The sequence below is a fragment of the Plasmodium cynomolgi genome, chromosome 1 (assembly GCF_000321355.1).
Source record: "Plasmodium cynomolgi strain B DNA, chromosome 1, whole genome shotgun sequence".
In the NCBI taxonomy this organism is placed as follows: Eukaryota; Apicomplexa; class Aconoidasida; order Haemosporida; family Plasmodiidae; genus Plasmodium; species Plasmodium cynomolgi.
In genome coordinates this window covers 626,643-654,006 of record NC_020396.1, presented here as the reverse complement: position 1 = coordinate 654,006, position 27,364 = coordinate 626,643, and the positions used below count along the sequence as shown (strand labels likewise).

At 49.1% G+C, this 27,364-nt stretch overlaps 7 protein-coding genes across 7 annotated transcripts; 6 read left to right on the top strand and 1 right to left on the bottom strand.

Annotated features, from left to right (window-relative positions):
- Window positions 1-1,544: 1,544 nt before the first annotated feature.
- Window positions 1,545-4,834, top strand: PCYB_012340 (hypothetical protein; the record flags this gene model as incomplete). Its single annotated transcript, XM_004220740.1, has 10 exons — window positions 1,545-1,576; window positions 1,802-2,188; window positions 2,328-2,352; window positions 2,528-2,596; window positions 3,183-3,215; window positions 3,375-3,511; window positions 3,988-4,007; window positions 4,203-4,288; window positions 4,464-4,516; window positions 4,657-4,834. The coding sequence occupies 10 exons, from the start codon at window positions 1,545-1,547 to the stop codon at window positions 4,832-4,834; spliced, it is 1,020 nt and encodes a 339-aa protein (XP_004220788.1).
- Window positions 4,835-6,372: 1,538 nt separating this feature from the next.
- PCYB_012330 (hypothetical protein) lies at window positions 6,373-9,224 on the top strand (the record flags this gene model as incomplete). Its single annotated transcript, XM_004220739.1, has 2 exons — window positions 6,373-8,992; window positions 9,124-9,224. The coding sequence occupies 2 exons, from the start codon at window positions 6,373-6,375 to the stop codon at window positions 9,222-9,224; spliced, it is 2,721 nt and encodes a 906-aa protein (XP_004220787.1).
- A 2,246-nt stretch (window positions 9,225-11,470) lies between these two features.
- PCYB_012320 (tubulin gamma chain) lies at window positions 11,471-12,829 on the top strand (the record flags this gene model as incomplete). Its single annotated transcript, XM_004220738.1, has 1 exon — window positions 11,471-12,829. One exon carries the CDS (start codon window positions 11,471-11,473, stop codon window positions 12,827-12,829), a length of 1,359 nt encoding a protein of 452 aa, XP_004220786.1.
- Window positions 12,830-13,346: 517 nt separating this feature from the next.
- PCYB_012310 (proteasome beta-subunit type 4) lies at window positions 13,347-14,373 on the bottom strand (the record flags this gene model as incomplete). The annotated part of the gene is made up of 2 exons (XM_004220737.1): window positions 13,347-14,032; window positions 14,289-14,373. The coding sequence occupies 2 exons, from the start codon at window positions 14,371-14,373 to the stop codon at window positions 13,347-13,349; spliced, it is 771 nt and encodes a 256-aa protein (XP_004220785.1).
- Window positions 14,374-18,453: 4,080 nt separating this feature from the next.
- On the top strand, window positions 18,454-21,163 carry PCYB_012300 (hypothetical protein; the record flags this gene model as incomplete). Its single annotated transcript, XM_004220736.1, has 3 exons — window positions 18,454-18,919; window positions 19,453-19,894; window positions 20,275-21,163. 3 exons carry the CDS (start codon window positions 18,454-18,456, stop codon window positions 21,161-21,163), a joined length of 1,797 nt encoding a protein of 598 aa, XP_004220784.1.
- Window positions 21,164-22,212: 1,049 nt separating this feature from the next.
- On the top strand, window positions 22,213-24,189 carry PCYB_012290 (hypothetical protein; the record flags this gene model as incomplete). Its single annotated transcript, XM_004220735.1, has 2 exons — window positions 22,213-22,446; window positions 22,702-24,189. 2 exons carry the CDS (start codon window positions 22,213-22,215, stop codon window positions 24,187-24,189), a joined length of 1,722 nt encoding a protein of 573 aa, XP_004220783.1.
- Window positions 24,190-25,207: 1,018 nt separating this feature from the next.
- PCYB_012280 (methionine aminopeptidase) lies at window positions 25,208-27,214 on the top strand (the record flags this gene model as incomplete). The annotated part of the gene is made up of 1 exon (XM_004220734.1): window positions 25,208-27,214. A coding segment is annotated over exon 1 (1,986 nt), but the record flags the coding sequence as incomplete, so codon positions are not given.
- Between the last annotated feature and the right edge of the window lie 150 nt (window positions 27,215-27,364).

Genomic DNA, 27,364 nt, shown 5'->3' with positions numbered 1-27,364 from the left:
TTTTTTTTTTTTTTTCTTACCTTTTTGCGCATATTAGGAGCTACAGCTTTGGAGAGTAGTAAACCCACGCTACACTTCCACTCTGCTTCGGCAGTGATTCGGCTGTGATTCGGCTGTGATTCGGCTGTGATTCGGCTGTGATTCGGCTGTGATTCGGCTGTGATTCGGCTGTGATTCGGCTGTGATTCGGCTGTGATTCGGCTGTGATTCGGCTGTGATTCGGCTATGCTTCCTCTGTGCCTTTTTCATCCCACTTCGCGCGCGAACCAAGATGCGCCAACTTTCGAAGGGCCCCCTCCGAAGGGACGCGCCAAGGGTTCGCTTTCACACCCCAGCAACACGACTCTTGACTCGAGAACAACGGCAGCGAAAAAGGCCCGCTCGAGGGCCAAACCACTGATCTCTTTAGATGCATACACCCACGTGAGGAACTGCGTGTTCGTCATAGATGCATACCTTCGTCGGCTGAACGAGTTTATAAAGCTTTTAAAATGGATGGCCCTGGTGGAGAGGCACCGGGCGCGCGCCGAGAAGGCGCTTGCGCGGGCAGCTAAGGGGGGCAGCCATCAGGGTAGTCATCAGGGTAGTCATCAGGATAGGCAGCAGGGTAGTCAGCAGGGTAGTCATCAGGGTAGCCATCAGGGTAGCCATCAGGGTAGTCGGCAGGGTAGTCATCAGGGTAGTCAGCAGGGTAGTCAACAGGGTAGCCATCAAGGTAGTTTCACCGCTAATCAGCAGGGTAGCTTCACCGCTAATCAACAGGGCAGCCCCCATGGCGGGGACGACCCCCCGAATGATGGCACTCAGCCAGTGTGTAGATGCAATGGCGGTGAAGCGGCTCTTCCCATGCAGAGCGACACCACAGCACGCAGATCCCACCCAACCGATCTCATACTTGACCACATAACGACTCAACTTCGACTAGTGGGAACCCGGTCAAGTACATCACAGGGACTCTCCATGAAGAGACTTAAACTAATCAGGCAGAAAATAAAGTTGAAACAGATTTATTTTGAGCTCATTTGTAGAGAAATAAATAAAGAGTATGTGTCCTTTTTGCAGGACTTGCATCGTATATTTGTGAAGGTTCACTCAGTTCGATGTCGGGGTATACTTAGGGAGGAGTCAGACACGAGAGTCCACTGCAAAGACAAACAGGGAAGCTGCCATCACACCATCTCCGATGCTCACTCCAACTTACTTTTTTCTTTCAAGTTGAGGATCGAAGCGGTGTTGAATTTTTTATGCACTCTGTGCAGGCGTCTAAATGAGGAAGTAAATCGGGGGCTACTTAACCTCTGCTTCGATCTTCTACGCCGACACGACGTCTCATCCCGTCGCCTCAGGTAACCCCCGCACGGGAGTGAGCAATCGAGGGAGCAATCGAGCGAGCAATCGAGCGAGGGAGTGGCTACAAATCCTCTCACTCGCAACCTTTTTCTTCCACTTTAGAAAGCTATCCAGTCGTACGTATCACTTGGCATGTGTGTCAAAGTGCACCCCTATCACATCGCGCATCCTCCGCCACTTCCTGCAGGAAAAAAATGAAGCACCTCGCACGGAAGCTAAAGGGAGTGTGTGCGCCTCCGATTGGGTAATCCACACAGCAGTCAAAGAGCAGTCACAGAGCAGTCGCAGAGTAGTCTGTAAATGGGCACACCTGAGAGAAGTGTCTCCGTGAAAAGGGGGTCAACTCGTTCCGATCTGCCTCCTTTCACCGCCGCCCCCCACACACTTCCGATCCTCCGATCCTCCCATCCTGCCATCTCGCTTTGTAAATCCTTCACCCATTCTTTTGCAGCTACCCAAACGGGAAGAACGCAGAACTGCTCACTTGGGAAAGTAAAAAGGAGGAAGCCGTAGGGATGGAAGCCGTCTCAGAGGGGGAGGACATAGACCTACATGGAGACAACCATATGACGCTTCCCCCCCAGAATGCTAACCATCCTAGCAGTGGAAGCATCATCAGAGGGACCTCCCCAATCGGTGCATTCCCCCTCTGTGCAGAAAATAACCACACGAGTGTAACCCATCCAGGTCATTCGAATGGTCAACAAATTGGTGTCCTTTTTGAAGAGGAGAAAAAAAATTATCAGTTGGTGAGAGAGAACTCAGGAGAGAAGCAGCCTAATGGAACCCCCATGGAGGAAGAAGCAATAGTCGATGAGAGTTTCGACGACCTGGTGAAGTAAAACAGTTTTTCCATTCTCCATACAAGTGCCCCCAGCTCTCCTACTCTTTATCTACACACACATACAAACACAGTTGCAGTGTTAACGTTGCTTCTCCTACCATTGATGGTCACCTCTTGTTAGGTTTCTCCTCAGGAAGAAGAAGCATCCGATCAGTCAGGTAAGTCGGGGGTGAGTTGCCACCCACCATCACCACTGCACCATACCTATGATACGTGTGTCCAAGCATGGAATAAAGATTCACTCCTCAGGATTAGTGGAACCCAATTGTGTGGCTCCACCATTGGTGACACATCCCTCGACCCTTATCCCCCAACACACATCCCCCCCCGCAGGTCTGCAAAACCTACCGCCAACTAAACAGACGCCTCCGCACGTTACACGAGCACAACATGGTGAACCGGGTATGGGAAAAAATTGCGAGACAGAAAAAATAACTCAACCAAGAGGAGACTCCCACATGCCAATTCCCTCAAAGCAACGAAATCAATATCCTAATTATGCTCTCCCCAACATTGCAGGACAAACAAAGCAGTCAGCTGACATCGCACCTCCTCGAGTGCCTCAACACTGTTGTTCAGCTGAACACTTCATTCTACGATACTTTAAAACGTATCATGCGTGTAAGTACAAAGGAGAAAAGAAAAACATGAAAAAGGGACTCCATAAATCTGAACCCTAAACCCTAAATCTGAACCCTAAATCTGAACCCTAAATGTGAACCCTAAACCTGAACCCTAAACCCTGAACCCTAAACCCTAAACCCTGAACCCTAAACCCTGAACCCTAAACCCTAAACCTGAACCCTAAACCCTGAACCCTAAACCCTGAACCCCCGTTTTCCCTCCTCTCTCCTACCCGTCAAAATAATGTCCCTCTCCTATGCCGTCTAATCTGTGCACCCTCACCGAGTGTCATGTCTACACTTATGTAGAAACCCCTTTAATGGGTACTCCCCTCATTCTATCTCTCCTCTTCCACCCCCTGCAGAATTTCCACCTATCTAAGGACCCGAACAGAAAGGTGAGTCATCGGACCATCTAGGGTGGCGAAAGAAAAACTTAAAATGGTTTGGGTTAATTGGGTAGCACCCCTGTTGATCCGCTGAACATGACTTGGACGTACCGTTCATTCTGACGTGGACATACCGTTCATTCTTTCTTTTTCTCCTTCCCTTTTTAGAAAAGCGTCATCATCGAACTGTACCTGCTGTGCATTTCGCAAACGGAAAGGAGCCACCGTCGGGTGGAGAAGTGGAAGAGGCAGGTGACCCGCTTGGCCGGGGCTTTGCGCGGGGTTGACTATTTGCCCTCGTTCATGTAAGGCGGAGGGGGAGCGGCACTGCGCGTGTGTGCGTATCTGTGCGAGAGGGTCGTTAGTCAGTTAGTCCGTCAGTCCATCTGTTTGCCTATCCGTCCGTCTGCTTATGTGTACCCCTTTGTTGTCCGTGTTGTTGCTATCCCTTTGCCTGCTCCTTTTCTTCTGCTTCTTCCCCCTGTTCATCTCCTTCCCGCTGCGCTTCAATCACAGGTCCCACTTGAGCGCCCACCTCGGCACAAAGAACGTAGGCTACCTCCTCCCCACCGGAAAATGCAGCGCCGCCGCGAGAAACGGACATCACAGGTGGGCAAAAAAAAAGGGGAAGCTCACGCGGACGCCGAGTTAGGCAGTTCGTCTCCGCAGTTTGTTTCGTTGGCCATCTTTCGCAGTTCGCAGCCTCCTTTCACCTGCCGCGTTTTGCACCGCCTTTTTCCCCCTTCTCATTTTTTTTCTCTTTCCCCCTCCCCCCACGCAGCCGCATGAACAGCCGACCGAGTAAACCATTTGCATGAAAAAAAAAAAAAGGAAACAATGGGGCAGAAAAGTAACGAAACAACAACAGCTTTTCACCCAGGAGAGACACTGCCCCATTGAATGCCCCCTTAGGATAATCCCTTCTCGTGTCACCAACAAAGAAGTAATTTCCCCACACACACACATCCCTATCATCTCTGTCCCCTTTCCAAACAGCCATAACGTACAGGTGGAGAGATTACATACAAATTAAATCAGACCTGGATCCTCTACGTGACTATAAAAACGAACAGACGAATCAGGTAAGGGTTGGTTCATTCCCAGGGTTCCTTTACCAGTTGACCCATTCATCCTCTCATGAAAAAAGGATTCCTTTGCTTGTCCAACCCGTTATCAATCTCCCCTTTTGGATGGTTCTACCCCTCCACTGCGTTGTCACTCCAGTTAGCTTTCATTTTTTTTTTTTTCCACTCCCAGGAGATCCTCCCTATGATGGAAATTATAGCCCTTCCCTACGACACGTTTTTTAGGTACCTCTTCTTTTTTCCGTTAAGGAGTGCTGTGCAAATATAGCATAGCAGGGTTGATTGTATCGATTGTGTCGATTGTCCGCCGCGTCCACCGCACCCATCGATGCGCACTGCACAGTTAGCCCCCCGCCCCACTGCAGAAATGTAGATGAACGAAGAGGCAGCCAAACCAAGCCAAGCAGAAGGTTCCACTTGGAGATGAAAAAATTTTGTGCAACGTACAGATATCCAGAGGATGGAGACGAGGGGAAGGGACACCCAACGGAGGGATTAAAAAGTAGGGAGAGAAATAAAACGTTCAGTTGGTGCCCAGGCTGACGGGGCGCTTCCCTGCCAAGGAGCTCTTCCCATGTGCACGTGAATCAACCGTGTACCTCGCAACTGTGTACATCGCAACTTCGCAACTGCGTGATGGCTAGGAGAGTGGTGAGGGTCAATCATGTTACATTGTACGATGACGCAGCTGTGAGGAGAGGAAACTACACCTGCTCCTCTACACACAAATGTGCACACCTCGAATGATGCCTTGTGCAGCTTTTTGGGATGGCCTCTCCTCTGGGTGACTGCCCAAGTGTGTTCATGTGTGTGAAGAAAAAAATTATATCCTTTTTGTTTTCTCCTTCGAGTGTGTACTTACACAAAAGTGTGCATATGAGTCGTCATCATCGTCATCACCGGGGGGGGGAGGATAACTCATGTGACGTTTGACCAAGTAGAACAAAGAGCGGTACGGGATGCGCCAGCCGTCGGCCCACTTCTGCCCTCGGCGTGGACGAATTAAGAGGGAAAGAACAATGCGTGTACGTACAGCTACGCGGTACACCTGTGGATGTGGCTCCAGGAGAAATCGCGCAAGCGTACCTTTACATCCAAGAGTGAATATGCCCGTTGCTGCGACGGTGGGTGCCCCCTGCAAAGTGCACGATGTGAGATCAACAAAAAAAAAAAAAAAAAAAAAAAAAAAAATGCAAAGGGGCTTCCAAACATGAACGGGTGAACGAGTAAACGAGTGAACGCGCAATGAGTGGGAAAAAAAGTGCATGTAACCCCTCGCACTTTGTAACCTTCCACCTCGGTGCGAACTCATTTCTGTGCATTTAAGTCTACACCTGTGTTAGTGCTCATGTGTAAATGTGCTATGTAAGTGCGCGTGAGCACAGGTGCACCCTCCCCTACACACACCCCTGCGTGACAGCGGAGGCTGCATGTTGATTTGCGTAGAGCCCCACAGTAAACGCACACATGTATATACACTTACGCGTAAATCCACGTTCACTTGCGAATTCTGTTGCGCTCGACTCGAGACTGATAAAATCGACGAACCTTTGTCCCCCACCTACGCAGGAAAGTGCACCATAGGAGAACCCGAAGCGGATAAGAAAATCGCGCACCTTTTGAGGAGTCCCCATTTTTTTGAAGCCAGGCGGAGGGACCCTTCCGAAGGGGAACCACCGGACGGAAGCAGCCTCACCGACTCCAAGGCGGGGCGGTCAACAGGGCAAGCGACCGACCAACCGGCTGACCGCTCTGCCAACCAACCGGCTGGCCGCTCTGCCAACCAACGGGCTGACCGCTCTGCTAACCAACCCGACATGCTCGTCGAAACAGGGTGCATCCCCCCGAGCGACTCACTGAAAAAAATTAGTTGTCTAGGCGATGTGGGCGACCAACTCTGCTTTGGCGACTGCTCAAAAGGAGGAAGTTTCTCTCGTGACGTTATTAATGAGGACTTGCCGCCTGGAGCAGCGTGCACAGAAGAGAAGGACTTGCGAGCCCCTGCGCGGTTAGCTACTTTCGGGGATGACGCTGGTCGTTCCGAAGAAGGGGGAGCAGCGGTAGGGAAAGGAGTGGGAAGAATGGAAGAGGTAGGCGTAGTAGTGGTGACCGAAGCAGACATGGGCGAAGCAGACATGGGCGAAGCAGACATGGGCGAAGCAGACGTGGGAGAAGCAGACGTGGGAGAAGCAGACGTGGGCGAAGCAGACGTGGGAGGAGCAGACGTGGGAGGAGCTGACGTGGGAGAAGCAAACGTGGGCGAAGACACTGCCGCACCGCCAGCAGACGTGGGAGAAGCAGACGTGGGCGAAGACACGGCCGCACCGCCAGCAGACGACGCCGGTGCCAACGCCAATGTCGATGCCGAACGGGTGCTCCCCATAGAGGAGCAGAGCACCAAATCGTACGACGGCTGCAGCGAGTTCTCATTTGATGGCGTGAGTGAGGGCGTGCTGGACTACATTAAAAAGACGTATGACAAAAGGAGGAAGTGGAAGCTTAGAGGGAGAAGGAAGTGGGGGAAGAAAGCAGTAGAGAAGGGGGCGGCGGGGAAGGAAGCGGCGGGGAAGGAAGCGGCGGGGAAGGAAGCGGCGGAGAAGGGAGTGCCTGAGAAGGGAGCGGCGGAGAAGGGGGCGGCGGAGGAGGAAGTGCCCGAGAAGGAAGCGGCGGAGGAGGAAGCGCCCGAGAAGGATGGCTCTAACGAAGAGGCCCCGAACCATGATGTTGCAAAGAGAGGTGATAAAAAAGGAGAGCCCCCCAACGAAGGAGGTGCAAACCAGGGGGCCGCCAACTTAGGAGATGCAAACCAAAGGGCCGCCGACCTGGCCCCCATGCTGTCCGAAGAAAACTACACGTACACAGTGCCGGACAAAAACAACTTAGATGCAATCGTCCGCAGTTCCATCAAAACGTACAGCTGCGCCCTCATGAAGAAAATCCTCCTCCAGGGAAAAATGTTCATTACCCACGACAGCGTCTACTTCATGTCCCTCTTCGATTCTCTGTTCTCAAAAATTTCCATTGTGCGCATTCCATACGAGTCTATAGTAGCTGTACAGAAAATGAGCGTCTTTAATTTTATCCCCAATGCTTTGAAAATTGTTGCGAAAAACAAGTCCTTCGTTTTCACGTCCTTTGTACACAGGGATCATGCGCATGACTTTATTATGCATATGATGCGTGATAACAGGTTGGCTAGTGAGATCCCCAAGAAGGGAGTCGTTCTGTACAACAGTGAGGAGAGGGGAGAGGAGGAAGAAGAAGAAGAGGAAGAAGGAGAAGAAGGAGAGGAAGAGGAAGATGACGATGAGGAAGACGATGAGGATGGGGATGGAGGCGGCGAAAACGAAGCGACGAAAGAGCCAAGCCAAGGGGAAGGACCCACCGGGCAGGGTCAGCCAAATCGGAGGAGGAAGAAGAAGAAACGCCCCCATCTACGGAGCGAAGCGAAGAGTTCGAAGAAGCAGCATGACGAGTCCGTCGTTTACAACATCACGCCGACGCAGTACGACATACTAATGAAGGACCATCCCGAGCGGACGGAAGAGCGGATGGAAGAGCGGACGGAAGAGCTGGCGGAAGAGCGGACGGAAGAGCGAGCTGACGAAGAGCAAAACACAGGAAGAACCACCCCTCCAAACAAAGAAAAAAAAGAATATATAGTCATACAAACGAGAAGCGAGACTGTACAACAAAACATTACAAACAAAGAGGAAGATCTGATGAGGGAAAAAAATTTTATAAAATGCAACTACCACACTGATAGTCTACACATAAATGAAGATTTTAAAAAAATATTCATCGACATCTTCTCCCAATTCGATGATAAGAACCCGTTTGTGAAAAATGTTCAGGACAAGAACCCAAACAGTTTAAGTTATGAGCACTTGAACAATTTGAATAGGGAACTACAGAGCAAGGGACACGTTTCGTACGAATCCGTTTATAATATATCTCTGTTTGATGATGAGAAGAGAGTGTTTGGCATGCCTGCACGATCTGACGTGAAGGAAAATTTATCTTTTTTTTTTCTCCATAATGTCATTATCATACAGAAATGCGTTGTTCTTCTGTGCAGTGTACCGCTAGCTGGATGCTTCCGTACAGTCATCACACTCACGCTGCACAATGTGCTCCTGGAGGGGGAAACGGACAACAGTGGGGGGGGAAAAACGGGGCAAGCCTCCCATGGAGGAACCTCCAGCGGGGGGACTTCCAACGGGGGGACTTCCAACGGGGGAACCTCCAACGGGGGGACTTCCAACGGGGGAACCTCCAACGCGGGAACCCCCTGCACACACATCGACTTCGCTTACGACATCGAATTTATAAAGCACACCTTTTTCAAGTACCAAATAAAAAACAACGCCCTACCTGAGCTGGAAATCTCCGTCAACAATCTGAAGAGGTACACACAGGAAGCGATTGAACGTAGGTATATACAGGCCGGCGCAACAAATAGGGATAATAACACGCAAACTGATCACTACACCTTTGTAAAGGACTACGTCGACATAATGACAATTGGTGAAGAGAAAACTTTCGATAATACCAACAGTACGGGGCCCGCGGAAACGGCTGTTCAGTCGAATGACAGCGCTTCTTCGGCAGAGCCATTGCACACTGCGGCGTGGTCCACCGCGAAGAGGTACTTCAAGGCAGAGTTTAATCCCCTGTCGCAGAGTGTGCGCCACAGACTGGGTAAGACATTCTCTACAACGCACTGTGAAAGCGGGGTCCTACCGCGCATGTGCGTTTATGCATGTTGATTCGCCATATTTATTGTTCTCATTTATCGGTCTCTTTTCCTCTCTCTGCCCCCCCACCCGCAGTCGTTCGGAGCTTCCTGGTGTCCATTCTTGCAATAGTGATGTACAAAATAATTGAGTTAATTTTCCAGTCGGGAAAAATGACTCATTCCAAATTGGGATAGTGCTACAGCGAGCGTGCGTTCATTGACTGCACTTTCTTTCCTCCTTCTTTGCCACCCCTGAGTGAGTGGTGTTAAATGGGACATGTTAGTTTTCACTGGCCAATTTTTATTTTTTTACCTTGCCTGTTCATATTTTTTTTGCACTTTTTTTTTTTTTCCAACCATTTGCAGATGGCTTGTTCATATTTTTTTTGGACAATTTTTTTTTTTTTCTACCATTTGCGGCTGGCTTGTTCATATTTTTTTACGATTTTTTTTTTTTTTTTTTTGTGTGATTGTAGCCCAGTGAGTGGCTTACCCGTTTGGTTATGATATCCCCCCCCAGACGCGCTCCATGCATGTCTGATTCCCCCACTATATGATCCCCCCCTACACTGTCTTGCAGTAATGCATTATTTGGTACCTATTTGATGAAACGTTTTTTCTGATTTTTTCTTTTTCTACACGCAGTTGGTTATCCCTTTCCTCCCCCGTGTTATGTGTTATGTGTTATGTGCTATGTGCCATGTGCTATGTGCCATGTGCTACGTACTTGCATGTGTGCTCTGCTCCCCTGTTGGGAGTTGGTTTCCGGGGGGGGGAAATCCTCATAGAGATGCATCAACCCCTCCAGAATGATTGAAACGATCGATTGTTAATTAAAATTTGTTCATTCCTACGGTTAAGCTAAACTTAGCTAAACTGAGCTGAGCTAGGCCAAGACGAACAGGCAGCTCATTCGTGGTGGCTGCTCATTCGTGGTGACTGCTCATTCGTGGTGACTGCTCATTCGTGGTGACTGCTCATTCGTGGTGACTGCTCATTCGTGATGGCCGCTCAAACATGGTGACCGCTCAAACATGGTGTGCTTCGCCCCGTTTTGGTTTTCCCCATCAAAGGTACCCAACACATCGGGGGAATGACTTTTCTGCGAGCTGTTAAAGCGCGGCAGTTTCGCCTTAACGGGGGAAGAACTGGCTAGCAGTGCACGTTCCGAGAGAGAGGAAAAAAAAAAAGCATAGTGGTAGAGGTTACCTACTCTTCCACGCGCAAAAAACCCAGGGGAATTTGTTTCCACGCAATCGTACGCTACGCAGAGTAACAATACGTGAGTGGTGCGCAGCCGAAGGGAGCAGAAGGCGAACACACACAAGTGTGCCTATGCACGAATGTATCAACGCACACACAGGGGTGCCCTGCCGAGCAACCGAGTGCGAGGTAAGCCCAATTCAGAGGACGCAGCAGGAAAAAAAAAAAAAATTCTTTCGAAGGAGCAACCTTCCCCAGGCTTGTTCGAATGTCTACGTTCCACGGAGGGGGGAGGTACTTCCCATAGAGGTCGAGGGGTTCAAATGGAAGCTAAGCCAACGCTACTGCCACGTCAAGGTGGGTAACGCGAACAAATGAACGCCCTGCCAAAATCAACTCTCCGGAAAATGAGCGCAGCACGAGGTCCATGCAAGTGCATACGTATGAGCGGCGTACCCGCATGTGCAAGTGCAGCGATTACGCAAGCATTTTTTTTTTTCTCCCTCCGCACCTTTTCCACTCTTCCCTTTTTGCCTGGTCTCCTAACTCGCTCATTAATTTTCCCGTTATATTGTAATCCTCATTTTCCCCTTTTTTGAAGATCCACATGAAAACACCTTCTAGCCGCAGTTCATTCCCTCGCCACGCAGCTACGTATGCACGAGAGGGGAGAAGGTAGCCCTGCAGCAGTTTCGCGGGGACCCCCCTGTCCCTTTTGTTTTTTTTCACTCGCTCGCGGGTTTTTGTGCTCACGGGTAAATGCGCACGCGTAAATGCTGACACGTTAGTGCTGACGCGTTAGTGCTGACGCGTTAGTGCCGACGCGTTAGTGTCCCCTTTTGGGTGTATCCCCTTTGGGTGTGCATCCTTCACCTGTGCGTGAAATTTCCAGGCCTGCACACAGGTTGACCGCGTCGCGGTGCTCCTCTCAAAGGGGCCAACCAAGTCGGCAGCACTTCCTAAGGTTGGAAATCTCCCACCCGACTGAGGGGCCGCACAAGGGTGGCAATTGGCCAATCGGAACGCATCACAGTAAAGTGACGGCCGTTGCGTAATAAAAGGAGGACCGCTTCTCAACAGCGTGACGGCCGTTCCGCAATAAAAGGAGGACCGCTTCTCAACAACGTGACGGCCGTTGCGTAATAAAAAGAGGACCGCTTCTAACAACGTGACGGCCGTTGCGTAATAAAAAGAGGACCGCTTCTAACAACGTGAGGACCCCTTCTAACAACGCGAAGATGCCGAGGGAAATCATCACCCTGCAGTGCGGGCAGTGCGGAAACCAAATCGGAGTGGAGTTCTGGAAACAGCTATGCAACGAACATAACATAGACAAGGAGGGAATACTGAAAAACAATAACTACCTAAATGAAGACCGCAAGGATATTTTCTTCTATCAAGCAGATGATGAACACTTTATCCCAAGGGCACTGCTCTTCGATTTAGAACCTAGAGTTATTAATAGCATTCAAGCTAGCGAATATCGAAACCTGTACAATCCAGAAAATATGTTCATTTCGAAAGAAGGAGGAGGAGCAGGGAATAACTGGGGGTGTGGATATAGTCAAGGACATAAAGTGGAAGAAGAAATTATTGACATGATAGATCGGGAGGTAGATAATAGTGATAACTTGGAAGGGTTTATATTATCTCATTCGATTGCAGGAGGGACTGGTAGTGGTATGGGTAGTTACTTACTTGAACTTCTCAACGATAACTATTCGAAGAAGGTAATACAAACCTTTTCTGTTTTTCCTCTCCTGACGAATGAGAGCAGTGATGTAGTAGTGCAACCCTACAACAGCATCCTGACTTTGAAGAGGTTAATCCTAAGCACGGACAGTGTAGTGGTTATTGATAATACATCCTTGAATAGGATTTTTGTGGATCGATTGAAGTTAAATAATCCAACCTTTCAACAAACTAACACAATAATTTCGAATGTCATGTCAGCTTCTACCACAACGTTGAGATATCCTGGTAGTATGAACAACGACATGATAAGCTTAATTTCATCTCTCATAATAAATCCAAAATGTCATTTCCTTGTTACTTCTTACACACCTATTACCATCGATAAGCATCTCTCAAATGTACAAAAAACGACAGTGCTAGATGTCATGAAGAGACTACTCCACACAAAAAATATCATGGTTTCGGTACCAGTTAGGAGAGGGATGTATATTTCTATTCTTAACATCATCAGAGGTGAAACTGACCCTACACAGGTACATAAAGGGTTACAACGAATACGAGATAGGAAGTTGGTTAATTTTATTAAATGGAATCCTGCATCTATTCAAGTAACTTTAGCCAAACCATCTCCTCATGTAGTCTCTACTCATAAGGTCTCTGGTCTTATGATGGCTAACCATACTTCCATTTCGACTCTCTTCGAACGATGTGTTACTCAATTTGATAGACTTTTTAAGAGAAGGGCCTTTTTGGAAAATTATAAAAAGGAACCCATGTTTAGCAGTGCGGACGGACAGGGAAACTTCGAGGAGATGGAGTCCTCCAAGGAGATCACGCAAAACTTGATTGATGAGTATAAGAGTGCCGAGCGGGACGACTACTTCAGCCACGCCTACCTTTAAGGCGGGGTCAGCGATTGGCCGCCCTGTGATTGGCCGCCCTGCTATTGGCCGCTCTGCGATTGGCGGCCCTGCGATTGGCCGCCCTGCGATTGGTGGCTCTCCGATTGGCGGCTCTCCGATTGGCGGCCCTCCGATTGGCGGCTCCCCGATTGGCAGCCCTCCGATTGGTGGCTCCCCGATTAGCGGCTCCCCGATGTGCCGCCCCCCTTTTCCTGCACGGAGAAACTTACCAACTATTGGGTGAGCGCCCACACAGGCCTCACTCCGTTTGTTCGTTTTTAAAATTTGCATCCCCTCCGTTGGGGTTCCCACCAGTTGAGGGTTATCGGTGTTGTCCCTCTTAAGTGCGTTTTTTGCAACCCGTTGTGGGAAGGAAAAAAAAAAAAAAAGCAACAGGGTAGCGGTGCGCGGAAAGCAGCGGCTGGGTTACCGCAGGGGGGCACCCCTACCACGTGCAGATGCACCACCAGATGAGGCATCCCTACCACGTGCAGATGCACCACCAGATGAGACACCCCTACCACATGCAGCCCGTGGAGGGAAGCATAATCGAGGGGTAGACATAATCGCGCGAGTTCATGTCGCACGAGAGGAAGTACGGCTCCTCGTACTCTACCCCCTTGCTGGTGACCTTAACAACCTGAATTTTATTCGACGCCGTGGCGTCCCTGTAGTAAAGCACACGCAGGCACTCATTCAACAGAGTCTTCGCTTCCTCCTCCGTCATGTAATCCTTATACCGATCTCGAAGCAGAGTCAAAGCGAAGTAACGAGCATACCCAGTCGTCATATAATCTGCCGAGAACTGAGTCCCATGCATGTCCACGAAACCGATATATAGGTCTTCCTTATTAATTACCTTATACTCATCAGTTGTGTGTTTCTCCGAGTAGAGTAACACATCCTTATCGTTGTCATCATACTCTTGCGAATTCAACCCCGCAACGATAATTGTATTGAAAAGTGGGTCGATTTTATTCTTCCGATTGTAAAAGAGCCTACCAACATACGCATGATAGTATTTGGTATTGTGTAGGTCATGCTTGCTTTTCTTATCCATCACATTATTTACGTTAACTCGGGTGAGTACCTCGTGTAGGTACTGTGCATCCGCTAACTCTCCGCTGAAGCTCATCACAGTTTTGTTGTTAATTTTGAAAATACGTTCCACGTTCTGGAACTTGGCGTAGCTCCCGTAACTCGCTAAGGGGGGGGTGGTGAAGGTTCAGGGGTGAAACCGCAGGCGGTGTGATAAGCAGGCGGTGTGATGGGCAGGCGGTGTGATGGGCAGGCGGTGTGATGGGCAGGCGGTGTGATGGGCAGGCGGCGTGATAGGCAGGCGGTGTGAGGGCACATCGCCACCTAGGCATACACACAATACACGCGCATGCGCATGGACGTGTACGTGTGAGTGTACATCTGCGTGTATGCCTGCGTGCACATTTCCACGCATCCTTACCCTTCTTGTCAGCCGCGATCAGAATGCCATGCTTGTACTTGAGGGCAATGACCGACGTGCCGGTAACCACCGGACCCAGCGTCATTCTGGCTTCTTGCTCGGGGGTAGCAAAAGGGAGCACCGTAATGGGGGCACCACGAAAGGAGATGCTGAAGCTACTTATAAGAAAGCTGCTTATAAGTGAGCTGATCCTGAGGGGCGCTTAACTGCCTTGCTAGTGGAGTGGCACCACGTGATGCTTATGCTGTTGGGGCAGGTTCCCCAAGATGGTTCGTCCAAATGGGGTGAATGGGGGAGGAGAGGTGCAAAAGGAAACTCTCTTTGCGCAGACTCGCCTGACTGCAAACTGTAAAAATTACGTCACAACAACGTGTGCGCTTCCTGTTGGGACTTCACAACCGAGGGGGGAGAAAAAATTTTTTTTTTTTTTTTTTTTTTTTTTTTAAAGCGTGCAACTTTCCCCGTGAACAGTGAAACGGCTCATGTGTTTACGGATGGCAATTTCGACACGTTCGACATGTGCACATCGAGGGGGGCGAACGCCGGCGCGCATTTGTCGTTAGCCGCTTACCCGTTCAGCCGCTTACCTCGCAAAGGAGAAACGTGGCATCCCTCACAAGGCGAAGCGACAAGCGTGAAGGCGGGCTCCTTAGGGAATTGCACTCGGGAGAAACTGCACCCCCAAAGGAGTGTATTCCCCCACCTCCGCTGCTAAGTTTGCCCATTTTGTGTACGCCCCCCCCGCAGGGATTAAAGACGGGCAACCGGGAAGGGAGGAGGGGATGATGCCGGGCACACAAACGTGGACAACCAGACCAGCTGCCAACTATGGCTGCGTAACTCTGCCTGCTTAACTCTTGGCGGAATTAACCCTTCTCACGTGAGGGCCATCTTACCGGATAATCATGCATAGAGGCGCTTTCGCCTAACTAGGTCATACAAAAAAAAGAAAAAAAAAAGGTGTAACCAGATTGATGGCGAAATAGCGAGAGTGGGAAAAAAAAAAAAAATCGTTATGGGAGACTCTCACCTCACCGTTTTTGTGTACCCTTCACGTGGGGAGATTAACATCGCCGAAAAGGAAATTAGCCAGGAGTGACTTTCCTTTGCGCATTTGCCGATGTAGTTATATCTTCCCAAAAGGAGAAAGAACACGTCAAACAGTTGCACATACGCAAAGCCGATACCTCATTATTTTTTCTCAAATGGACCTTACAAATGACCGCATGTCGAGGTGCACACCATGTTAGGTGATATTTCACCCTCACGCACCCACGTGGAAACAGACCTGATGGATAGTCAGGTGAAAACCCTGTGTTCTATGATCCAACCCAAACGGGGAGACATCGAACTGGACGGGTAACGCAACGGGAAGATCAAACACGGGGAGGTGGGAGACGACGAACTGGACGGATAACGCAACGGGAAGATCAAACACGGGGAGGTGGGAGATACCTTCCTCCATGTGGTGGATCCCCTCACGGTTGAGCTTACCTTACATAACTGACACGACGGTGTAACCCTTTAGCTGGCCATCAATAAGACCCAAGAAATGGTCACGCAAAAAAAAAAACGTGGACGTTAATTACCTACCTGTGAGCCTCTGACTCTACTTTCGTGCCTGCCCAAACCATTATGGACTGAGTGTGTGCACAAGGAACCTGCCTTTCTTCACAAATTTTGAGGTAACGGTACAGTCCACTCTATCACTTCAAGCGTTGTAACAGCTGAGAGGACTCTCTCTTTCTCTTTTTTTTATCGCACCGTGGGAAGCATGATTAACAAGCGAGATGGTTCTTCACCTCCACCAAAGTGGCATAAGTCATCATGCGCACACGTTCGTTCCGCTGTCCCTTTGTACTTTGTTCCTCTGTGCTTTATCGTTTGTACTTTGTAGCGAATGGGCATACGCCAACTGGGGCGGCTCCCTTGGAACGCGTGCGAAGTTGTGGAAGCTTAGCGATGTATGAATCACCCGAAGGGAAACCAACCTACTGATTTTTTCTTCTTTTGTTTTTTTTTCCTCATCACCCAACGTGCTCGCTCGCCTGTACCAAAGCACAACTGCGCGCCCGTGTGGGCCCATTTTTATGGCGGGGAAGAAAAACCCAAATTGTGAGAGCCTCCTCAGGGTCAACGAAATGATGATAACAAGGTAAATTAAAAATTTGACCATTCGTGTTCATCAAGCTGTTTTACGTTCAGTTTGTTTTACTCATCATAGGAGGTTCAACCATAAAAATGGAAGGATCAACGAAAAAAAAAAAAAAAAAAAAAAAAAAAAAAAATTAAAATATATTTTTTACTTCGCCCCACTTATACAATTGCGAACTGTACCGTGCCGCGCCGCAAAAGTGGCGCTCAAAATTGAACGAAAAAATCGCCCCGCTAGCCAAAATGTCACATCACTCACTGTCAATATATTCCCCCTTTTATTTATTTTAGGGGGGGTTGCAGCCACGCGCTTTTTTTCCTTTCTTTTCTTTCCCCTTGGTGCGCTCGAAAACAATTTAAAAAAAAAAAAAAAGAGGTAGCCATAGTGGGGATACAACCCTGTGTGCTGGCCGACATGACAGTATATTCACGCAAATCCCGTATGCTCGAAGGAGCTCTCATTTCCCCACTGGTTCATTTGTGCGCTACCTGCTCGACGGGGGGCAAAGTGAGTGCCGGGCGGTGACGGCAGGGCTCCCACGGGGCGCAGCCAAGTTTAGCAGCCAAGCTAGCAGCCAAGAAAAGGAACAGAAAAAAGGAAAAAAAGAGGAAAAAAAAGAGGAAAAAAAAAGGGCAAAAAAAAAGGGCAAAAAAAGAGGAAAAACAAAACAAAGCAAAGCAAAACGCACGTTCCTTTTGAGCGCCAGTTTTTTGGGGGAACTCTGTGAAAACGCCCCCCCCTTCTGCAAAAGGAAGTCGCGTAAAAGGGGGGGCCGCCCACGTTCCACGCCAAAAAGATTTACGTTGCGATGTTACATGTCATATGTCACATGTAATTATTTCCCCCTCTGCAAAGTCCTTCCTTCGTCGCGAAAGTGACCACTCGAGGAAAAGAGTTCCTCAATTTCGCAATTTCGCAAGTTCCCCATTTTGTAGAGAAAAAAAAAACTGCCCAAAACAAAACCGCCGCTCTACCCCAAACCTCAGTTGATCGTCTCTTCACAAGGTGAATGTGATATCCCCGCCGAGGGACCATAATGCATAAAAAAAAAAAAAATAACAGCTTTACTTTATTCCCCATTTCGTGGAAGCCTTTATATCGTGACAGGCGAGATTAACCAGTTTGTCTTGAATGGGAGGGGGGGGGTACATAACGATGGGTGGGAGAGAGTGTTAGTAGAAGAAATACAATCCACGAGGGTTTTTTTTTTTTTTTCAAACGAACGGAGATTTACCCGAGGAACTCCGGCGCCTGGTGCATCATCGTGCAATCCACAGATATACACATGCCCTTGTTGCGTAGATGAGGTTGAGCGAACCTTCAAGTAGTAGAGCTCCCTCGGTAACCGTTTAGCTGGTGGAACCCCTCATTAGAGAAAGTCACTCCACAAAAATGAGTGATTCGTCTGATGAGGAAGAGTCCTCCGGGGGGATAACCCACAAGGGTGATGAGTGCAGGAAGAAAAAGAAAAGGAGGGAAGGGAGGAGAGAAAGGGAGGAGAGGAGCACCAGCAGAGGAAGGCGCGCGAAGAGGGAGGCATCCTCCTCACCTGCCTCCTCATCTGCCTCCCGATCGGTGAGCTCCCCCCCCGACTCCGTGTCGTCTTCGTCGCCAAGCGAGCGACGCAGGGGGAAGAGGCGGAAGAGGCACGGCCGCAGGAGGAGTGGAAGCAGTGAAAGAAGTGGAGGCAGTGAAAGAAGTGGAAGCAGTGAAAGAAGTGGAAGCAGCGAAAGAAGCGAGAGAAGCGAAAGCAGTGAAAGAAGCGAAAGCAGTGAGAGAAGCGAAAGCAGAAGCAGAATCTACTCCAGTCGCAGCAGTGAAGAGCGGGTGCGGGCGAAAGACAAGCGAAGGAAGGCGCACTGCAAAGAGAAAGAAAGGCAGCCGCGCCGCAAGGAGAAAGAAAGGGAGTCGCGCCGACGCAGGAAGAGCAGAGGTGAGAAAACAGGCCTACCCTCCCCCCCGCGTAGAAACACACTCACCGTTAAGGAACTCAAGAAGGAGAGGGAAAATATGATGCAGAAGCACTTCAACTACACGGACGAGTGCAACCCCTTCGGAGACAACTCGCTCTCCACTCCATTCGTATGGAAGCTGAAAAATAAGTATGACCAAATAAAGTATAATCGCAAGGTGAAGGTAACGACAACGAGCCTGCTGCAAAATTCTCTCTCAAAAATAAGTGAAATTGAAGAAGTAAAAAAAAGGAGACAAGAAAGAGACAACGAGAGGGCCATGTTGGAAGACTATCGCTTACAGTTAGAAAAGCAACGTAATCAAATTAATATAAAAGATTACCTAAAAAAGGAACAGCTGTTCTTTATTGATCAACAGATTAAGTCATCGGACAGTAGAATCAAACACAATTTTCTGCAGCTTCCTGACATATTTAGGTTGGCTGTGATGATAGTTAACAGAGAGCAGGTGAAGAAGGTCCGTCCTGCTCTCTTCCGCATTCCGTTTCATGTCCTTTTGGAGGGTAAGTCTCACAAGAGAGGTTTAGAAAAGGAGAAGGGGGGGGTTGGAGGCAACCCCCCTTCTTGTAGAGGTAGTAGAGGCTACGATGCGATGCGTTGCGCGGCACGAATTCAGGTGCTGGCCCACGCAGATGCTGGGAGAGGAAGGCCCCACATTAAAATATAACCCCGTGATGATAACTCCAACGGCGTGGTGTTAACTCCAGCCGCGTGATGATAACTCCATCCCTACTCGCCGCGCCCCACCATCCGTGATGATGTAAAGTGAAAAAAATTGTACATTTGCTAGAACAGAAGGAATAGAGACACATGTTGATCTGTTACGTCTGAGAGGTGGAGTCACGGCAATGCGTCGCGCGGAGTGAGGTGAATAGACAGTGATAGGGAGAAGGGTAGTGGAGGAACCACGCCCCGGAGCACGTCCCCAGGTGGTTGCTCACCTGTGCGTTCGTACTCACCTGTTTGCACGCTTACCCACCTGCACGTTCATACCCACCTGTTTATCCTCCTTCCAACCCCCACGTACCCCCTGCAGGCCAAACCGAATGGGAGCTTGAAAACTGCGCCAAGCAAATAAAGCTGCTACTCCAACACGACGAATTGGAGAATGGGGGTAAGTTTAGACGTTACTGGGAGTCCCTCCTGTTCTTTTGTGGGCACTTCCTGGATCAGATACGCGAGAAGGAGCAGCCCCCCTCTGACGCAAAAGAATTCGACGTGGATAACCTACAGAAAAAAACGGAGAAACAAATACAAGCCTTTCTCGAAAATAAGAACTACGATGAGTTAGTGACATATGAAGAAAAAATTAAAGAAAAAGTCGTTTCTCAACGGGAGGAGCTCGAAGATCAGGTTTACTGGAACAGGGTCCTTCTGAAGATCCCCTTTTTTAAGGCCAAGAATGTGCTTCTCCATTTTCATGCCAAGCTGCGCAAAAGGATTAGCCTCAGTGGAGCCCACGCGGAGGACAGCGACAGGTGCGTTTTGGGTGCATCTTTTCGAATGCACCCTTTGCTCTTCCCCCACCATCCTCGATGGCAATCCGCGTCTAACTTAACGCCATTCCGCTTCCAACACGACGGCAATTCATTCACGTACTGCTTCGCATGCAACAGCGAGTAGTAAACTAAAGAATTGCTAGACCAACCCTACGCGGCTGCCTCGGCTACAGAACTGATTTTTCACCAGTTTTGGTAGAGGCAGTCGCGTTACAATAGCGCTTCGCAAGGGGTCATTCAGGTGGGGGGGGGCGATCTCTCCTCCCGTGCAGCTCATCACGCATTTCTTTTTGCGCCCTTCTCCCGAATCTGCACATACACATGCTCGTGAACCTTCGATCCTTTCTTCCCATTTGCAGCCACAGTCACAGTCATAGCCAAGCTGAGAAGGCGCCTCTCCGTGAGCACCCCGCCGAAGAGGAAGAAGATAGAGGAAAGGCAACAAACACCATGCCGTTCGAATGCCACAGCCCGCAGCTAATCCCCCCCGAGAGCATCACCCAAATGGGAATCCCGGCCGAGACGCACATCTACACAGCGGAGGAGGAACTGCAGGAGAGAGTCAAACTGAACGATGCCATTTGGAGTACCATGAGGAGGAAAGAGGACCAAGGGAAATCGGACAACCGTGGAGACAGCACGGGGTACTCCAAAGGCGACCACGCCGCACAGGTCGATGTAGATATCTCCGTGGAGCAGACCCTCCTCAGGAAGCTCTTCACGAAGGACCAAGAAATATACAACAAATTTGTGCAGAGGGAGAAGAAGAAAGGACGAGCGGGGGAAATAATAATGAAGGACGTCTCCCATCATCACCACAGTACAGGTCAGTCATCTTTGCCCAACTCTTTAAGGAGCAGCCTCCCAGTGTCCCCAGCCTCCCTCCTCACCACCAGGAAGCCTCTCTACTTCAATCGAATCAAAACCTCCTTCGACTGGAACAAGTACAATAAAACGCATTACGATTACGAGAACCCACCCCCCAAGTATATATGCGGATATAAATTCAATATTTTTTACTTGAATTTGCTGAATAAGAAGGAGAAGCCTTCGTGGAAGCTGCACCCTACGGATGACGAGAGTAAAGTTCTGATTATTTTCCATGGAGGAGCCCCCTACCTGGACATAGCCTTTCAGATAGTCAACGCGGAATGGTCTTACGACAAGCACCGGGGCTTCCGCAACGTCTTCGACAAGGGCATCCTCCAGCTGTACTTCAACTTTAAGAAAAAGAGGTACCGTCGCTGAGCGCGGCGCAGTGGAGAGTGACCCGCGGCGGTCCCTCGTTCGCAGCGCGTACGTTACGTTATTTTACCTTACGATGCGTTCCTTTTTTTTTTTTGTCACCCTTGTCCCGTTTGTAATTTTCAGCCCTTTCACCATTTTTACAATTTTTTTTTGTGTTTTTTTTGTCCACCCTCGAATTGCGCGTCGCTTTGGGGGGGTCCTTTTCCCTTCGACCGCCACTTTGAGCGATACTGGTGGAGTCCCTCCTTTCGCCTGCCACTTTGCGCGTTACTGGTGGCCCGTCAAACCCACGTGATTATACAACATAACCACGTAACCTTTCCATTTCCGTTGGAACACCCAACCGGCCGATTGCCCACGTGACGCATTTAAAAAAAAAGGAGGAAAAGTTGGATTATTACCATGGACAAAAAAACGCATGCTGCATTACATTATATTTGCATCATCTCGTCCGTCGGAACAAAACCCCCTGAGGATGGAAACAACAAAAGGGATGCAGCCGCAACGGGTGAGAGAGTGACTCATCTCTTTTATTCTTTTCCAACCACGTCAGGAAGGAAACCCGTTTTCGTTTTCCAAAATGGGGGAATTTTTTTTTTAAAAAAAAAAAATCCCCCCCGTCGTGGTGAGCATACGGCTGGCATATTTAAAAATAACGTCACAGCGATGCCAATTAAAAGAAGAGAAGCGTTACAACGTTCCAAAAAGGGAATCGTCTCAACTTTCCAAAAGAGTTTACAACCCTCGCGATGATACATTCCCCCCCACGTGGCAGCATCCGAGGAGCAAACCAGTTTTCATGCCCTTTTGCGGCTGGGGAAGAGAGCAAACCTGACGCGTTCGGAAGGGCCGCGGGAAACGACAGAGCATCCACGTCTTCGAGTAGCGTCACGTCGCCGCGCTGCGCTTCTTCGAGTGACCGCTCCCCTGTCGCAAAACCAGCGCAACCATTAAGGTTTTTTTTTTTTGCAAATTCGCCCAAGCAGAGAAGGGAGGCCGAAGAATAGCTCTCCCCCATTCTTACTCTTCACTTGTTAAGAGGGAGAAGGATGCGTCCCCTGGAGGAGGACTACGTGAACCATGCGAATGGTAACTTTGCCATTACGATGAACGAATATAACTGTGGCAGTGAGGGGGGAGCTACCACGCAGAGTAGGGAGGAAGCGTACAGCTCAGGTCTACCCCCCACTGCTGGACGAAGGATTGATGAAGCGGACATCCCATTTGATGGGACCCATACAGAGGGAAGGAGCGCCAACTCGCAGCACCCCTGCTACTGTGAAGTGAATGGTAACGCAAGTAACCACATGAAGACCAGGAGAGGGAATAATGATTTCCCCTCACATGCCTATCATCCCTCAGACCGATTTCGCCGCTCACGCTATCGACCAAACAGAGGTGGACGTTCAAATGGGAAATTTTATTTTGCAAATAAAACTCTCTATGTAGCGTCAGCACCTCCAGGTAGGGAGACCCCCCACCAGGGAGATAAATCCGTGGTGCAGCGTGATGCTTCTTTCTTGATTAACCATTCCCAGCAAGGGAACCTCCGCAAGGGACAAAAAAGAAAGTGGACTCAGGTACCTCCGGGGTGGGTCCCCACAGAAGAGGAGGCCTCCACCAGCGACAGTGACTGCGTCAAGGGGGGGCAGCAGGAGGAGCACGAGGAAGAAGAAGGAGCAGAAGAAGAAACCCACGCAGAAACCGACGCAGAAGCCGGCGCAGAAGAACCCCTGAGCCAATTCACCCACGCCAAAAGGCAAAGGCGCAAATCGTACGACGAAATAAACTGCAACATATTGAAAGAGGCAGCTGAGTATTTTAAAAATTGCAGAGAGGCAAGGACGGGAGCCGACTCGGAAGATGAAGAAGAAGAAAAAGGCGGAGTAGACGGAGCAGACGAAGTGACGAATGATCTACAAGCGACCCCGGGGGAAAGGCCCCCAAGCGGACAGCTCTGCTGTGTCTGCCGGATTAACCAACACAAATACAAATGCCCCTTCTGTGAAGCGCTCTCCTGTTCACTAACCTGTGCAAAGGAACACAAAAAATTAAAAAAATGTAAAAATAAATTAAAAAAAAATCTGAAAGTAAAAAAAGTGGCAAAAAAAAACCTCGACGAAAGTATGCTACACAGAGACTACATATTCCTTCATGGAGTGGAATCAATTCTTCATGGAAACTACCGATTCTTGAGGATAAAAGAATGTGAAACGACCAACATATGGCTCAACAGTTATAGCAAGTTAACTAGTATGTTGAAAAAAAGAAAAATTTTTTTACTCAAGGCACCTCTGTACACCAAGCTGCATCAAGGAAATAAAACGACCATTCGACATGACAACATTTTTTGGATGGTAAAAGCTACCCTCGTGAATGACAGCCTTTTTGTGACTCACCAGGAGGTCAGTGAAGACACGCCCCTTTTACAGCTCCTCAATTTGTCTCTAGAAAAAGTGGAGAAAAGGAGAAAACCTCTCCGAGTTAACTACCTCGATAATTTGAATTCCATACGTGTATCGCTCAACAGTGTTGAGCTGAACAAGGGGACCAAAAAGGGGGACTCCTTTTTTTCTGTTCCCCTCACACTTAGTGAAGTCCTTCGTGGTAAGGCATTTTATGAGTACCCCCACCTCAGCTTTGAAATTGTTTTCCGGGAGGGGGTGCCCGTCGAGAATCCCGCCTACGAGGCGGCCAGGCGCCGCCAACAGGGGGGGGCCCCTAAAGAGGGGCAGGCCAACCAGGGCAGTAACGAAGTGGGAGAGGAGGAGGGGCAGGCAAACCAGGGCAGTAACGAAGTGGGAGAGGAGGAAGAGCAGGCCAACCTGGGCAGTAAAGACCTAGCTGAGGAGGAGGGGCAGACAAATGAGGACAATAACGAAGTGGGGGAGCAGGGGCAGAGTAACCTTATAGTTCAGGAGGACGTCCCCAGCCAAGCGGATACTCCCACCGCCCCCACATGTGATACACAGACAAAGGGGAAAACACACGTGGAGGAACAAACCAACCCACCTCCGCAGGGTTGAAGATGCCTATCCGCGGGGGGAGCCATCCTAACGGCACTTCCCCATGTGCAGCAGGAGTATTCCCCCCCAAACATACACCCCGTGTTTGTATCTCCACCGAGTTGCTTTAATTTTTTTTTTGTAAACCATGAACCATCCGTTTTATCTGTTTCAAATTGGTTCCTGTTCCTACGTGATGTGGGGCTCTACGTTGTCGGCTTCTCACTCGTTCGGGGTGCCCACGTGGAGGTGTCCACTCCACGTCGCCCGGCACTTGCATGTCACGCCGTTCATTTCCTTTATGTGAGCGCGTAAAAAATGGGGGCGCACATCATCGTGTACCTCTGCTGCATCGGTGTTGTGTAACCATTTGTCCCCTCCGACACTTCACACCACACAACTGACTTAACCGAAAAAGTGCAGAATTGATCATTTCGATTGCCGCCATGCTGCAAAAAAAAAAAAAAGGGGACCTCTTTTCCCTCCCCTTTTTTAACGACGCTAAGGTGTGCGCCTCTCTGGGGGAAATTCCCAGCGACGGCAGGGTGAAGAGGCGTGCCTCAGCTCCATAAAAGGATGCACACGAACAAGCACCCCAGCAAGGGAAGCAAAAAAAAAAAAAATGGAGAAGAAGGTGCAAAAATAGAGGCTGAAAAAGGAGGAGAAATAGAGGAGAAATAGAGGCGAAATAGAGGCGAAGTAGTAAAGGGGACTGCGCTACCCCTGTGCGCATAAACTTTTGAGGCGCCACGGATGAAGTGACCCCTGCCTGGGGGGGAAGACTACGAACCACCCGATCTTCACTCATCGGGTGTCACCGAATTGATGGAATGGAAGGGGAAGAAAAAGAAGAAGGAAAAAAAAAAAAAGGGGGCAGCAGAGCGGGGATGTGCCAACGGGGGGTTCTTCACATGCTGTGCGGCTGCCCTTTTGTTTTTCGACGCGGAATGGCTAGCCAAGATAGAAGCCTAAACCCTGAACCCTAAACCTCCCCTTCTCACCTCCCCCCCTTGCTTCATTCCCTCCTTCCTTAAATGAGTGACTGCGGGGCGCGGAACTATGAAGGCGCATACGCTCGTGCTGCTGACTTGGGCGTTTCTCTGCTTGAGCAGGAGGGGTGACAGCATCGGAAGGGTCAGAAGTGGCAGTTGCGCTGACGCAGCGCGCACGAGGCCGCGCAGGGGGTTCATTCACTTGGGGAAGCATTCCAAAGGGAGCTACGCAAAGCAGAGATTCCCGCACCACCTGAACAGCACGACCGCAGGTGAAGGGTTCTCAAACACGGTCCACCACGACGTGAAGAAGAACACACAAAACTACTCGGAAAATAGCCCCCCTGCGTCTTTCCATAGATATATTGAAAATATGAAGACAAGAAAAAACGTGCACCCAAGTATCCGCATAACCGAATTTGATAAAAAATTCATCAAATGCAAGGAGAGTTACAACAGCAGGTACTCCCACCTGAAGGACAGCGAGTTATTTGGAAGCTTCCACTTCGTCGGGAGACAAAAAAAAGGGATCATGTCACCTAAGTATTATTTGCCCAAGTATGTAGAGAGGCCCAATTACCACAGGACAGGTACCCCTGTATATGTGCCTTACGAGGGAGAGGGACAAGTGAGTAGCAGCACCAAGGGGAGAAAATCACCCTACCCGTATGCAAACATCAAAAGTGAGGAGGATATTGAAACGATTAGGAGCAACTGCCAATTCGCTCGAGAACTCATGGATGACGTATCACACATCATTTGCGAAGGAGTAACAACGAACGATCTAGATATATACATCCTAAATAAGTGCATAAATAATGGGTACTATCCCTCTCCTCTCAATTATCACCTGTTCCCCAAGAGCTCGTGCATATCGATAAACGAAATACTTTGTCATGGAATCCCAGACAATAACGTCCTGTACGAAAACGATATCGTAAAGGTAGACATTAGCGTTTTTAAGGATGGCTTTCATGCAGATATGTGTGAAAGCTTCCTTGTTCCTAAGTTAACAAAAAATGAGAAAAAAAGAAAAAAAAAATTTTACGATTTTATATACTTAAATGATAAACTGCGGACGAGGTACACGAAATTTATTTTGAAGTATAACTTTGACCTCATTACTAATAAAATTGTGAAGACTGGCAAACAATGCTCCATAAGAAGAATCAAATACGACCCACCCAACTCGAAGGACCGTCCTAGTGAGCAATACCACTCCTACGACGATAATACCAATTCAGTGTTGCGCAGCGGCCACTTCGGGGGATACGCAGCCACGCACCATGAGGATTATTACAGCGATGCTGGTGGAGCGGCGCACCTGGGGGGGGAAGACCTGGAGAGGGACAACTTCGAGAGGGACGACCTGGCGGGGGACCACTTCGAGAGGGACGACCTGGACGACCTCGAGCTATTCCACCGGCAATACGACGAGCACGTCATCTACAACAAGCGACAAAGCAGCCAAACCTACGATGACATCCAGAAGTACATATACAGAAAAACGAGGGAGCCCCAAAATAATCAGAACAACCAAAACAGGTTCGCCTTCTTCGACAAAAGGAAGCTTGACGTAGATGAACTCAAAATATACATGCATAAAAAAAATATGGACCTCATAAGAACAGCTCATGAGTGTACCATGGAAGCCATCCGGGTTTGTAAGCCAGGTGTACCTTTCAGTGCTATAGGAGATGCAATAGCAGACCACCTAGACAGGAAAAATAATCAACACGTACGTTATGCAGTGGTTCCCCATTTATGTGGACATAACATTGGAAAAAATTTCCATGAAGAACCTTTTATTATTCATACACGAAATGATGATGATAGACGGATGTGTGAAAATCTTGTGTTTACTATTGAACCTATTATATCTGAGAGAGCTTGTGACTTTATCATGTGGCCGGATAACTGGACTTTGTCAAATGCTAGGTATGTATTCTCTGCTCAATTCGAGCATACCATCGTTGTGCGCAAAGACGGCGCGGAGATCCTCACGGGTAAAACGGACCGTTCCCCAAAGTTCGTTTGGGAATGCGAACAGGAGTAGTGCATAACAGGGAGAGGCAAGTGGGGGGGGGTAAGAGGTGCCCACACAACACCGATCTGCATCCTGCGTTGCGTTGCAGTAGCTGCACTTTTTTTTTTTTTTTTTTTTTGTAACATTTTTATTTCTCCCCACGCGGGGGAACAATTAT